The sequence below is a fragment of the Myotis myotis genome, unplaced genomic scaffold (genome assembly GCF_014108235.1).
Source record: "Myotis myotis isolate mMyoMyo1 unplaced genomic scaffold, mMyoMyo1.p scaffold_m19_p_7, whole genome shotgun sequence".
In the NCBI taxonomy this organism is placed as follows: domain Eukaryota; kingdom Metazoa; phylum Chordata; class Mammalia; order Chiroptera; family Vespertilionidae; genus Myotis; species Myotis myotis.
In genome coordinates, this window is record NW_023416379.1 from 36,911,188 (window position 1) to 36,923,658 (window position 12,471).

Genomic DNA, 12,471 nt, shown 5'->3' on the forward strand with positions numbered 1-12,471 from the left:
TGCCAGCAGGGAGCAGGCCTAAGCTGCAGTCGGACATCCTTAGTGCTGCTGAGGAGGCGGGAGAGGCTCCCAATACCACCACTGTACTGGCAGCCATCAGCCTGGCTTGTGGCTGAGCAGAGCTCCCCCTGTGGGAGCGCACTGACCTCCAGGGGGCAGCTCCTGCATTGAGCGTCTGCCCCCTGGTGGTCAGTGTGTGTCAAAGTGACCAGTCATTCCCAGTCATTCTGCTGTTAGGGTCAGTTTGCATATTACCCTTTTATTATATAGGATAGAGGCCTGGTGCATGGGTGGGGGCCAGCTGGTTTGCCCTGAAGGGTGTCCCAGATCAGGGTGGGGGTCCCGCTGGGGTGCCTGGCCAGCCTGGGTGAGGGGCCAATGGCTGTTTGCAGGCTGGTCAAGCCCTCCCTAGTCAGGACCCTCACCCCATGGAGGTTTGGCCAGCCTGGGTGAGGGGCTGATGGCTGTTTTCAGGCTGGCCACACTCCCTTTAGGGTGGGCGGTCCCTACTGGGGTGCCTGGCCAGTCTGGGTGAGGGGCTGAGGGCCGTTTTCAGGCTGGCCAAGCCCCCTCGGCGACGACAGAAGCTCCCAGCCTCTCCTTTTTTTCTTTTTCTTTTTTATTCTGGGGTCTGTTTACCTTCTATAATTGAAACTTTGTTGCTTTGAGTGGAGTTCAGAGCCGGGAAGCTTGGCTTCCTCCATCATTGGGGCAATCAAGTCTCCTGCTTGCTCCAGCTCCGCAGCTGCCGGCCGCCATCTTGGTTGGGTTAATTTGCATATAGTCTCTCTGTTTGGTGGGCGTGGCTTCTGGCGTAGCAAAGGTACTGTCAATTTGCATGTTTGTCTTTTATTAGTGTAGATGATTGGAAGTTATTTCTATTTATTTTTAAAGACAGTTTTTAAAATTAATTTTAGAGAGGGGGGGAGAAACATTGATGTGGGAGAGAAAAATCAATCCATTGCCTCCCATACCTGCATTGCCTCCCAAACCAGGAATTGAATTGCCCCCTTTTGATGTACGGGATGATGCTCTAACTGAGTCATAACAGCCAAGAGAGAAGTTACTTTAATAGCCAAATTTATCAGTCTTTTTTATTGTAATTTTTTGTAATGTGTTTAAGAAATTCTTCCCTACCTCAGGATCAGAAAGACTTTTTTCCCAAAAAAGTTTTAAAGTTTTGCTTTTCACATTTAAATCCTTAATCTACCTGAAATTTATGTATATACGGTATAAGGTGAGGATTCATTTATTTTCTCCATTTGGATAACCTGTTGTGTCAGCACCATTTATTGAATAGTTCTCCTTTCTCCACTGATCTGAATTTCCTCTTCTCTCATTATGTTGGTTCCATCTAGATACTCTGTCCTGTCCCATTGATCATTTTGTCTGTCGTTGTACCAAGTATCACACTGTCTACTTTCACAGTATCTTGGCTATTCTTAGCTCTTTGCTCTTCTGCATACATTTTTAAACCAGCTTTTCAAGTTCCACAATAAAAAACCTGGTTGAGATTTTGATTGATGTTGCATAGAATTTACATATAAGTTTTGGGAGAATTGGTGTCTACTGTACAGGGGTGGGCAAAAGTAGGTTTACATTTGTTCATATGGAAAATAATACAATAATTAATAAGTAAAATATAAGAATAAGCTGTTTTGCGTACTCACAATTGTAAACCTATTTTCTGAGACCCTGTGTTGAGTCTTCTTATCTATAAATTTATTTAGGACTTCTTTTATATTATTATTTTTTAAATTTTCTTTTAGCCCTAGCTGGTTTGGCTCAGAGTAAGTGGCCAACTAAGAGGCCAAGTAATACGTTAAGAAAAGTGACCCTGCCCTAGCTGGTTTGGCTCAGTGGATAGAGCGAGGGCTTGTGGACCTAAGGGTCCCGGATTTGATTCCGATCAAGGGCACGTACCTCAGTTGCAGGCTCCTGGGCCCTTGTCAGGGCACATGCAGGAAGCAACCAATTGATGTGTTTCTCTCACATCGAGTTTCTCTCTGTCTTTCCTCTCTCTTCCACTCTCCCTAAAAATCAATAGAAAAATATCCTCGTTTGAGGATTAAAAAAATAATTATTTTATTTATTTTTAATTTTTTAATCTTTATTGTAAAAGTATTACATATAGCCCCTTTTTTCTCCCATTGACCCATTATAGCCCACCCCTGCCCTCTGCCCCAGACCTCCACTGCCTTATTGTCTGTGTTCATGGGTTATGCATGTATGCATACAAGTTCTTTGGTTGATCTCTTCCCACCCACCCACCCCCTGTCTTTTTATTTAGGACTTCTTAATGTCATTTAATGTAAGGTTTTAAGATATTCTGTATAAAGATCTTGTACATCTTTTGCTATTTTTATTCCTAGACACCTTATAGTTATTTTGTTGCTGTAGAAAAATTGTAAAATTATATTTCCCAGCTTCCCCCCCCCCCCCCCCCGGCATATAGAAATACAGTTGACTTTTTCATATTGCTCTGTTAGCCAGACATCCTACTAAACTCTGTTACTATCGCTAACGTGTTTGTAAATACTTTGGATTTTCTATGTAGATAATTATGTCATCTCTAAAAAGAATAGTTTTGTTTCTGCCTCTCCAGTCTATACATATACCTTTAATTATTGTTTTATAGCACTGGGCTTATAATAAAATGTTGATTTTAGTTAATATTAAAGGGAATGCTTTCATTGTTTCCTTCTTAGTTTTTGATACCCATTATTAGATGAAGGAAGTTTTTTTTAGTCTAACTTGATAGGAGTGTTTATTATGAATGGGTGTTAAATTTTATCAACTGCTTTTTCACTCTCTCAAGGTAATTGTCTATTTTTTAGCCACTATCAAGATAATTATCTTAAATCTGTTAATATGGTGGTGGCTTATATAGACTTTCTTAATGTTAAGCCATCCTGGTATTCCTATCTCTGGATTTGGCTTAATAATATTTTGTTTAATAATTTTGCATCTATACTCATGAGTGAGGTTGGCCTAAAATTTTTTTCTTCTCATACGTTATCTGGTTTTGTTGTCAAGGTTATATTGGCCTTCTAGGATGTGTTGGGAGCATTCTCTCTTTTTCTGTTCTCTGAAAATGTTTGAATAAAATTAAAACAATCTGTTCATTAAAAATTTGGAAAACTTGCCTCTTTGATCAACTTGGGTCTGGTGTTTTCTTGGCAGGAAGATTTTTAACTACAGTTTCAATTTATTCAGCACTTTCAGGTTTTCTAATTGATTTTGAGTCAATTTGTAGGTTACATTTTCTTGACTTTGTCTATTTTGTGTATGTTTTAAAATTAATAGACATAAAGTTCTTCATATTCCTCTTTTATCTTTTTAACCTCCACTGAATTTATAGTTATGTTCCTATTTGCAATTTGTAATGTTGTTTATTTGTACCTTCTCTCCTCTTGCTTTGGTTGTCCTAGAGAAGCAGTTCTCAACCGGTGGGTCACGACCCCTTTGGCGGTCGAACGACCTTTTCACAGGGGTCACCTAAGACCATCCTGCATATCAGATATTTACATTACAATTCATAACAGTAGCAACATTACAGTTATGGAGTAGTAACGAAAATTTTATGGTTGGGTCACAGTATGAGGAACTGTATTTAAAAGGGCCAGAAGGTTGAGAACCACTGTCCTAGAGTCTTCATAAATTCTCCCTATTCATAGATTTCTACCCTTAACTTTATCTTTTTTATTCCTACGTTATTTTTATTTATTCTGTTGAGCTTTTCTTCTTTTTTTTTAACTTGGGCACATAATTATTTTCATCATTCCTCCCTTTCTAACAAATATTTAGGGCTATAAATTTCCCTTGTAAGTACAGACAGCATTAGCTGCATTCTATGGTTTTGATATGGTTTTATTTTTAACTTCTTCATAGTTTCTCCTTTTACCTCTAAGTGATTTAGGAATATTTAAAAAATATTTTTTAAAATTGATTTTTAGAGAGAGAGGAAGGGAGAGGAAAAGAGAAAGAGGAACATCGACGTGAGAGCAGAACATCAGTCTGCTGCCTTTTGCACGCCTCCTACCAGGGATTGAGCCCATAACCTGGTTATGTGTCCTCACCAGGAATCTAACCAGCAACCTTTTGGTGCACAGGATGACGCCCAGCCAACTGAGCTACACTGGTCAGGGCAATTTAGAAATATTTTTGAATTTCCAAATATATGGAATTTTTAATTTATACTTTCATAATTGACTTAATGTAATGGCATTGTGATCAGAGAACATAGCCTGTTTGATGACAGTTCCTTGAAATTTCTTGAGACCTGTTAGTACATGATCAGTATTTGTAAATATTCATGTGTGCTTGAGAAAAATATGTACTCTCCAATTAATGGGTAAGATGATATGCATATCACTGCTAAATCAACATTGCTAATTGTGTCCTTTGGGTAATCTGTACCTTACTAATCTTTTGTCTGCTTGACATACCAGTAATTGAGAAAAATATGGTGTTATTGGTCTTTTCCCTCTCTGAAGTTACAACAATTTTCACTATGCATGTATATTTTTTCAATTACATCACAAGTTTAGGAGTGTGCTTCTTCCTGATTAATTGAACCTTGTATTATATAGTTACCATCTTTACACCTAGTAATATTTTCGCCTTTAAGCTATTTTGTCTGACAATACTTAGCTGATCCAGCTTTCTTTTAGCAATTTGGTTTACGTTAGTCCCCTTGAGAGTCTTGGCTGATTGAGGGGCAGCAGCTTAGCTTCCTCACTTTGTAGGTAGCCCAAGTTTCAGTGTTTGTTATTGGCATCTGCTTTCAGGCCCATCCCGCCTTTTGTCACTCTCCAACCACAAGGTTATATTATTTGGGCTGAGGCATGAGACTGTAGACCTCTTGTGAGATCAGGGATCCTTCAAGGAATGTTTCTTATGTGGCATATGTTGTTTCTGTAATAACAGGGTCCCCTAGAGCATTTAGTCAGCCATAATACCAGGTGCGGAAACTTCTTGTATTCTCCTTGTTTCGTTTTTTTCCACAGTACTTAACGATATCTGATGTATTGTACATTTGTTTATTGCCTTTCTTTTCCCATTAGTGTGTAAGCTTTGTGAGGACAAGGATTTTTCCTGGTTTTGTTTACTGCTGTATCTCTAGCATCTAAACCACCTCCTGATACTTAGTATGTGCTCAGTCAATACTTGCTGAATAGATGACTATGGAGCAGGAGAAAGTGGTGTAAAAAAGCCATGCCAAGTATTTACCTTTTACCTTAATGCTCTGATTTGTTCCTCCATGACCATTGTCACAAGTTAGGGTGCCCTTACTTTTCCCTAGACCCGTGGTCAGCAAACTGCGGCTCGCGAGCTATATGTGGCTCTTTGGCCCCTTGAGTGTGGCTCTTCCACAAAATACCATGTGCGGGCGCACACGTACAGTGCGATTAAAACTTCGTGGCCCATGTGCAGAAGTCGGTATTTTGTGGAAGAGCCACACTCAAGGGGCCAAAGAGCCGCATGTGGCTTGCGAGCCAGTTTGCCAATCACTGCAGACTATTATAGCCCACTTCCGACTTGTCTCTCTGTCTGTACTTTGTGGTTTATCCATTCCTTCCAATTCATTCTTTGTATTGCTATCAGAGTTTTTTCCTAAATATAAATCTGATTACCTCACTAATCTGTCTTGGCTTAGCCCAGGGGTGGGCAACCTTTTTGTGAGTGCGTGCCAAAACCAGCAAAATCTCTGACTCAAAATTCTTCTGCGTGCCAACCCTAATTTTTTGAGAACATGTTACGCCTACTTGATATCTCTTAAGGTGTACGTATGTGAAGAACCTTGAAGAAATAATAAAATTCATTCGAGCGACAAAAACAGTATATGATGATGAAAAATACATTTATTTTTTAATGTATACATGTACACTTATAGTCCGACAGAAAACTTTATGACTCCGTTTGATATTATCAGTGGGACTTTTGCTGCTGCATCACTGATGACAGAGATTTTACATCAGGTTTATATTTCGTGACCTTCAGAGATATGCACCAGCTACTACTTTCATCCGTCAGGCTACTCTGATTAGGAGACTTAACAAAATTCATCACTGAGAACAAAGATTCACAAGCGTATGTGGATGAAACTAAAACACTGGTTGGATCTAGGAAGGCAGGGAGAGTTAAGACAGAGGCATAGAAATTGCTCTTCCCCTCTCGTCAATCCATGGCTGTGGTCTTTAAGATAACTTGTTATGTAAAATTATTTATTTATCTAAGATGCACCTACACTGAATTTATCTGAAAAGTAAAAAAGTCAATATTAAAGAAAAAATTGTAAATGGAAGATTATAAGAGAGGATTTCGCGTGCTAGCAAAAGTTACTGGTGTGCCATGTTTGGCACGCGTGCCAGGGGTTGCCCACCCCTGGCTTAGTCTATAGAATAAATTCTAGTTACTTTTTTCTTTTTTCATATATTTTTGATTCCAGAGAGGAAGAAAGCGTAAGAGAGAGATAGAAATCTCAATGATGAGAGTGCATCATCAATCAGCTGCCTTCTGCATGTCCCACACCAGGGATCGAGCGTGCAACCTGGGCAAATGGCTAGACCAGGAATTGAACCGTGCCCTCCTGGTTCACAGGTCAACGCTCAACCCCAGAGCCACACCGGCTGGGCTAAATTCCAGTTTATTTAATGTGGCATTTTATTTCCAACATTGAGCATTCTATGCTCTAGTCATAATAAAACACTTTAGGTTCTTTCAGTATGCCGTATCTGTGATTTTATGTGACCACACCCTTGCTTATAGGGCGTCCTGAGCCTGAAAAGTCATTCTTTTGTTTATGCTTATCAAAATTTTAGTCATCCTTAGTCACCTAAAACCATCTCCTTGCTAAAGACTAATATTCATTGAGAAGAATCATTCATTCCTGACATTTTATTTTGCTGTTTTGGTACTTTTCATAATATGTTGTATTCTAAAAAGATGTCTGTTTGTCTTCTCTTACTAGATTTTAAGCTCCTTGAGTCAAGAAGTTTTCTGAAAGTCTCCAATGCAATGTTTTATACATAACGGATCTTTGATAAATAGTTGTCAAGCTTGAATTTTGAACGTTCTGTTTTTGTCTGATGCTATTTTTCTCTTCCTGCTATGGTAAACCAATCTTGTCTCTTGTCTTCAGTTATCACACTCTAGTGACAATAACTTTCAAATCCAAATCTTCCTATTTTCACTTCCCTGGCTAGCCTGACTTAGGCATCTCACCTTCCTCAAACTCAATATGTCATCTCCTTCTCTTTGTTGTTCCCACTCCCAAACCAGTACTTCTCATAACTTTTCCAAAATAAAGGCACCATCATTCTTCCCAGTCAGATAAACTCAAAATCTTGGTGCAGTCTTTATCAACCTTTTTCTTAATTTTCTGACTTCAGCTAGTCAGAAAGTCCTGCTAATTTTAATTTCTTTTTTAAGATGTTACTCACCTCCGTAACTCCTCCATTTCACTGAGAAGACCTTGGAAATGGAGTTTACAGAGGAGACTTATTGTCTAAAGCAGTGATGGCGAACCTTTTGAGCTCGGCGTGTCAGCATTTTGAAAAACCCTAACTTAACTCTGGTGCGTGTCACATATAGAAATTTTTTGATATTTGCAGCCATAGTAAAACAAAGACTTATATTTTTGATATTTATTTTATATATTTAAATGCCATTTAACAAAGAAAAATCAACCAAAAAAATGAGTTCGCATGTCAACTCTGACATGCGTGTCATAGGTTCGCCATCACTGGTCTAAAGCCCTCTCTTAGCAGTTTCTGTTTCCAGATGTCTACAAATGAGGACGACTTAACAGATCGTGGATACGTTTGCAGCCTGCTCTTTTCTTTATGTAGCTTTGTATTAGCCTCGGTGTTTATTTTCTTACATCTTGAAATTATATTTTGAATTTCTCACTTTTGCATGAACTATAGCTGAAGCCATGTATGAATTTTAATGGAATCTGTTGAATGTTGATCATATTTTCTTACAGTAGTTTAGAAATATTTAGCAAGGAATATTCCATGTGATATGTTGAGGTTTGAAATTTTATATAAATTTTTCAACCACAAAAACTGTTGTGGGCAGCAAGCAGTTATAATTTGTACAGGTTTTTACATTATTATTACTTATTATTTCTGTGGGACAAATAGAAATGACAGCTTTAATTCATTTGTAATTATTTGTATGATATAATTTTGAAAATAAGATATTTCCATAGCAAGGTTGTTTATGGAAAGTTAGGGCTGACTAACTTTAAACATGTCAAATGCTTTAACTATGTAGAAGGTACTTAATATTTGATTATAGTTATGTTGAAAATACAGAATATTATAAGAGCTTTTTCACATTATAAGAACTTTTTTCCATTTTAGAGCATGTCAAAAGAATTAGCATAGTAATTTGAATGCTCTATTTTTATTTCTAGAAACCAGCAAATATCCTAGTAATGGGAGAAGGTCCTGAGAGGGGGAGAGTCAAAATAGGTAGGTAATTATTTCTAAAATAATTTATTAAGAAACTGAAGTGACTGCAAAGATGATTTCCCTTTTTAATACTCTTATTTAAGTAGTTAACTTAAAAATTACTTTCTCATATTTTTAGAAAAGATATTAGGAAATATAGATAGATAGTTTATAAAACCCCTCAGGTTGCCCTAGCCTGTTTGGCTCAGTGGATAGAGCGTTGGCCTGTGGACTGAAGGATCCCAGGTTCGATTCTGGTCAAGGGCATATGCCTGGGTTGCAGGCTCAATCCCCAGTAGGGGACATGCAGGAGGCAACTGATTGATGATTCTCTCTATTATTGATGTTTCTATCTCTCTCTCCCTCCCTTTCTGAAATCAATAAAAATATATATTTTAAAAAAACCCTCAGGTTTATTCCCAAAACAAGGTTTCATAATTCTAAACTGAGGCAAGCAAGCCCACAAAAATTCATTCCCAATCAAAATCCCTAGCATGTGTTTATGTCACTGTTACTGTCCTGCACAGTCACCTTAAACATAATCCCCCAAAATGTTACTTTTGTCTCAGCTTTACCAAATGTTCTTTCCTTAAATACATCCCTCCCACTCTCACCTAATACATATAGAGCTTCACAGATATCTTTCCCCTGCCCCACGTATGTCCTGTGCCAGGTACCAACATATCTTTTCCAAATGAATATATAAGTTTATAGACCCTCTTACTTGCTAATCTTAGATTAAGGCACTGAAAAGAGTCTTATCTGTATATTAAAATTTCCTTTTCAACCCTGAAGGATTCATTTATACCTGACAATATTTGGGTAGAAAATTAGCTAAGAAATGCTTTATTTTAATTTCTTTTACTAGAAATTACGTTTATTGAATGTTCAGTGCTTTTTAGAAGGATTTCAAAATAAATTTTGTTTCATCAACCTGTTGTCTTTGCTGTTAGACTATATCATGATCGGGGTGGTGCAAAGTTATGCTAACTTAACCTCCTACAAATTCATTCTGTTCTACTTCAACTGAGCCACCCCTGCTGCTTGGTCTTCTACTTCTTCAGTTAATACATCAGCCCAGGCCCTGAAGAAGTTGTTCTAAACCAACTTCCCTTTCTTTAAACCTCTATTCTGAGATTTCTGAGATTCAGTCATTTAGTTTTGTTGATATTAATTAAGAACCAGGTCACTGCTTTCCTTCCCTTTCCCCTTCTCCTTCCTGCCCCATCACCTTTACACCACTCCTCACTTGTTTCTCCCTCACTCTTAACGTTTTTTTTCTTATAGGCATGTATTGAGTACCTACTCTTGCTAGACACTGGTGAAAGTGGAGATAAAGGATGGTTCTTTCCCATGAGAGACAGTAAAATAAACAGTTTACTATCCAGATTGAGAGATACTGCCATATGTTAGTTATTTCGTTATTTTATACAACCATCTGTATGGCAGATATTGTAGATAAGGAGAGCTGGATTTAAGAGGTTGTAGCTTGTTCAGCCTTTCAAAGGAAGGACTTCGAATTCCAAGTCCAGAGTCTCTTTCCCTACCAACATTGCTACCTAGTGACAGCAGAGCTACCTAGTGTGACCTCATCAACCACTTTTTGTCAGCACAGCCCTGCCTTTGAAACTGTCAGAGAAGGAATGACTCTTCCCTCCGAAGGCCCATCTAGTGCCCTTCTTAGCTTCAATAATCTTCCTGCTATCCTTTAGCTCCTTAGATTATGGGATCTCCAGTCTCTCCTTCTCAAGTTTCTCCTCTTCACCTTTAAACATTCACGGTCCTCTTCCCAACTTTAAAAATAAATCTTGTCCTATCCATTTTGTTTTCTGTACCATTTGTTCTGTGTCCCCTTCCCCCCACCTTGTTCCTTTACTTCTAGAACACATATTCACCCATTGGTTCCACTAAAGCTGATTTGTTATAATCTGGCCTCTTAATTCCATTCCTCAATTGAAACTGCTCTCTAAAAAGACACCTTTGAATTTTGTCTTACCAAATCTAGTCACCGCTTTCCTTTACTGCCTTAGCTATTTGTTCTCCTAACCAGTTTGGCCTGGAGACATTTTCTTGGTCTATATGGCATCATATAAGTCTGTTTTTCTATATACCACTTTTGCTGTTACTTCTGTATTTGGTTCATTTTGCCTCTTCTATTAACCTTTTGTTTCAAGACACCCTGGGCACTGGCTTTGGACATGGCCTCCCTCTTCTACAGTTACTTCTTTAGGGAATTATTCTAAAGATCTGGATCTCAGATTCCATTCTCTCATCTTAGCTGAATTCTTATCTCTATTTGTTTTCTATTGGCAACCTACACGCCATTATCCCAAACCAAATTCATCATCATCTTCTTATACTTTGCCTTGTTTGTACCTGTCATCACATTGAGCACAGTCACCCAAACTTAACGTTTCCTCCTTACTGCTCCCAAATAGCTCTACTGTTTCTCAACATAAAATTCTGTATCCTAGCTTTACCATTAAGAGTTTTAGGATTGAAATTCTATCCAAGATTAAGGATAAAACCAGGGATAAAAATTAATAAAAAAGGTCAAGTAAACAATCTAGTTGATAAATTGCTTTAAATTTTAATAACACATTATTTAAAAAAAATTAGTAATACTCTGATTCCTATGTTTAACACTATAATACAGCTCTTTTTGGCCAAAAATAAAAGCGTAGTCAAATGGAAACACATTGTGCCCTTCCCTGTATCTGAACCTTTCCCTCCTCAGCAACCTAAAGACTTCCCCAGCCTTACCTAAAATACTTATTGTCCTCTTTACTGTTCACAAATGTTCTTCCTTCAGCACCCAGCTCAAGTTCTACTTTCAGTTTAGTTCACTTGTACAAATGTTTATCAAACACTGTTCCAGAGAAAACCATGGAGACCTAACGCTCTTCTTTCACGAGACTTACAGTCCAGTAGCAATGTTCCTTTTCTTACAGTACTTACCCTCTGCATTTTGTTATCTCACTGTCATGTAAGCTCCTTGGTGGTAGACAATGTCTTTTGCTGTTTTTCTATAATTTTATACTACCTAATTAGCACCCACACCAAAATTTTACTACTGATGCCAACTGAATTGGAAATTTCATTCATATCTAATCTTAGGAAAATAACTGTTAGTAATGTTTAAGCTTGTAACCTTTTGTCTAAATTAGTAAGTATTTGAAAAACGGTTTAAAACTCCTTTGATTGAAATATTAATGTTTATTGCATGTAACATTATTATATTTAAAATCATTTTTCTTGAAATATTAATGTTTATTGCATGTAAATGGCTAATTATTTTGTATCTACAATCTGGTAGTAAAAAAATAAAATAAAATAAAAAAAACTCTTTGAAGTTCATACAATAGGAAGAGATTGTTTCCAGGAATGTATATTGTGTCCTCTGGTCTTTCATTTGACAGTGAATAGATGTGGCTTACAAAAAATTAAGGAAGTAGAAAACAAGGGGAGAGAAAACTGGCTTTAGCCTTTACCTCAAAACAAATGTTTCTCAGTGGGTGGAACAGCATTCTATCAGATTACTTTGCCATCAACAACAGGCAGCATCTGTTAAATTTATAAAGCAGTGCTTTGAAGTAGGCCTAATATTGGTAGAATGGTTTGAATATTTTTGTTTGCTATAGGAAAATTTAGTTAAGGAAGAGTAGGCTTTAGCACAGGCTTCCTTGGACAGCTTTGTTTTTTAAGACCTGGTTTCTTCAAAACATTTCCAGAAAGTCTTATAAATTATTCAAACTCTCAAGAAATAATATCACTGTAAATTAAAGTTTTAATGTATGTTATATCATAGCATTTGTTTTAGATTAAATGAGTCTCTGCAGTTGAAATTTCATGTACTAATTGTGCATTTTATAGTACATTGGGGCCCCTTATAATACAAATATACTGTGTATATTATGTATTTCAAATTACAGAGGTTTATAATTTTTGTGATTTTGCCTTTGTGACATGCAATTATAACTGTAATATTATAATTTATTGGCTGTCAGAT

General features: G+C 37.3%; 1 protein-coding gene across 11 annotated transcripts in view; it reads left to right on the forward strand.

Moving 5' to 3' along the window:
* Window positions 1-12,471, forward strand: part of CDK19 (cyclin dependent kinase 19) — a 112,391-nt gene that overhangs the window by 83,845 nt on the left and 16,075 nt on the right. For all 11 annotated transcript variants that reach the window (XM_036316478.1, XM_036316475.1, XM_036316477.1 and 8 more), the window contains one exon: window positions 8,426-8,483. In XM_036316478.1, coding sequence (XP_036172371.1) covers window positions 8,426-8,483 — 58 coding nt within the window. The remainder of the gene's footprint in view (window positions 1-8,425; window positions 8,484-12,471) is intronic.